At 58.1% G+C, this 1479-nt stretch overlaps 1 protein-coding gene across 1 annotated transcript; it reads left to right on the forward strand.

Moving 5' to 3' along the window:
* Nucleotides 1–245: 245 nt before the first annotated feature.
* TCIM (transcriptional and immune response regulator) lies at nt 246–1037 on the forward strand. The gene has a single exon (XM_032712550.1). It carries the CDS (start codon nt 310–312, stop codon nt 628–630), a length of 321 nt encoding a protein of 106 aa, XP_032568441.1. The 5' UTR covers nt 246–309; the 3' UTR covers nt 631–1037.
* Nucleotides 1038–1479: the final 442 nt, after the last annotated feature.

Raw genomic sequence — 1479 nt, forward strand, 5'->3', positions numbered from 1 at the left:
GTTTGGGCTGTGCTGGCTCAGTCTCACAGCAGTGGTTGAAGCCTGTTCTGTGGTGGGCCAAAGAAAAACCATTTCTGTTGCAGAAGCAGAGAGAACTTTCCCTCTTTTCCGCAGGATGGGAATAAGTTGGCAACTTAACTGTTAAACTGGCCTGTGACTGTTGGGCGTTGACATCATCATGATCTCACCACTGTAACCTGAGCCCTCCAGCTTTTCCTCCAGCCTGCCCTTAAATACCAGTCCTGGAGCCAGCGCAGCACCCATCTCTCCTCCTTGGAGCCCAGGGCAGAGCCGGCAGCACCCACGTAGATGAAAGCAAAGACAAGCTCCAGCGCTGCAGCCATGTCGACGTCCCTGCGAGTGAGCCCCTCGGTGCACGGCTACCGCTTCGACACCGCCCTGCGCAAGAAAGCCACGGCCAACATCTTCGAGAGCATCACCCAGGAGTCCCTGCAGAAGCTCTTCAGAAACTCCGGGGACAAGAAGGCGGAGGAAAGAGCCAAGATAATCCTCGCCACCGACCAGGACGTGGAGGAGAAAACGAGAGCGCTGATGGCGCTAAAGCAGAGGAGGAAAGACAAACTGCTCCAGTTCCTGACGCTTCGGAAATTCTTCATTAAAGTCCACTGAGCTGGCCAAGGGAGCAGAAATGGAGGAGAACATTTGGGGACGGGACTGTTTGTGACCTCCCGCCACACTCAGCATGCTCCACTGCCCCGTGGAACTGGGGACCTGACTGACTGCCCGCAGGGCTGCAGCCCCGCAGCAAACTGTGCACCGAGGGCGGCGTCAGTGCCCAGGGTGCCATCGGTGCCCAGGGTACCATCAGTGCCCAGGGCAGCATCGGTGCCCACAGCAGCATCAGTGCCCATGGCAGCGTTGGTGTGGACAGCAGCACTGGTGCCCGTGGTACCATCAGTGCCCATGGCAGCGTTGGTGTGGACAGCAGCGTCAGTGCCCACAGCAGCATCGATGCCCACAGCAGCGTTGGTGCCCGTGGTAGCGTTGATGTGGGTGGCAGCGTGGTGGCCAGAGGCTCCCAGAAGGAGGGCAGCTCCCAGAAGGAGGGTAGCTCCCCGGGGGAGACAGCCAGGCTCCTCTGGGCAGCCGTGGGACTGAGCTGTGGGGGATCCCCCCACTGCCGGGTGTGACTCTGGCCCTTCTGACAGACTCGGTGCTCACTGACTTCACCCGGGGGCTCTGCCCTCTCAAACTCGCTGTGTTGAAGCCTGAGCCCTGCAGAGCCTCCTGCTGTGGCTGGTGGGAGGCTCTGGAGACCCATCAGCTCCTGATCAGGGTCACTCTGCATCTGTTCAGTGTGAGGTGCAGCAAGTCCAGCCATCAGGGAACACGTTTGCTCCAGAGTAACTCTGCACAACTGTACCTTTCCTTCTGAAGCTCTTTGTGTGCAGTAAAAGTCATTTGCACAGAAGCAATAATAATGACAGATCTCCTTGAATTTACTGTGAAGTTCCTTAA

This window comes from Chiroxiphia lanceolata, chromosome 28 (assembly GCF_009829145.1).
Source record: "Chiroxiphia lanceolata isolate bChiLan1 chromosome 28, bChiLan1.pri, whole genome shotgun sequence".
Classification (NCBI taxonomy): Eukaryota; Metazoa; Chordata; class Aves; order Passeriformes; family Pipridae; genus Chiroxiphia; species Chiroxiphia lanceolata.

Coding starts and splice junctions, on each gene's coding strand:
- TCIM (XM_032712550.1), top strand. CDS start 310: ATGAAAGCAAAGACAAGCTCCAGCGCTGCAGCCATGTCGACGTCCCTG.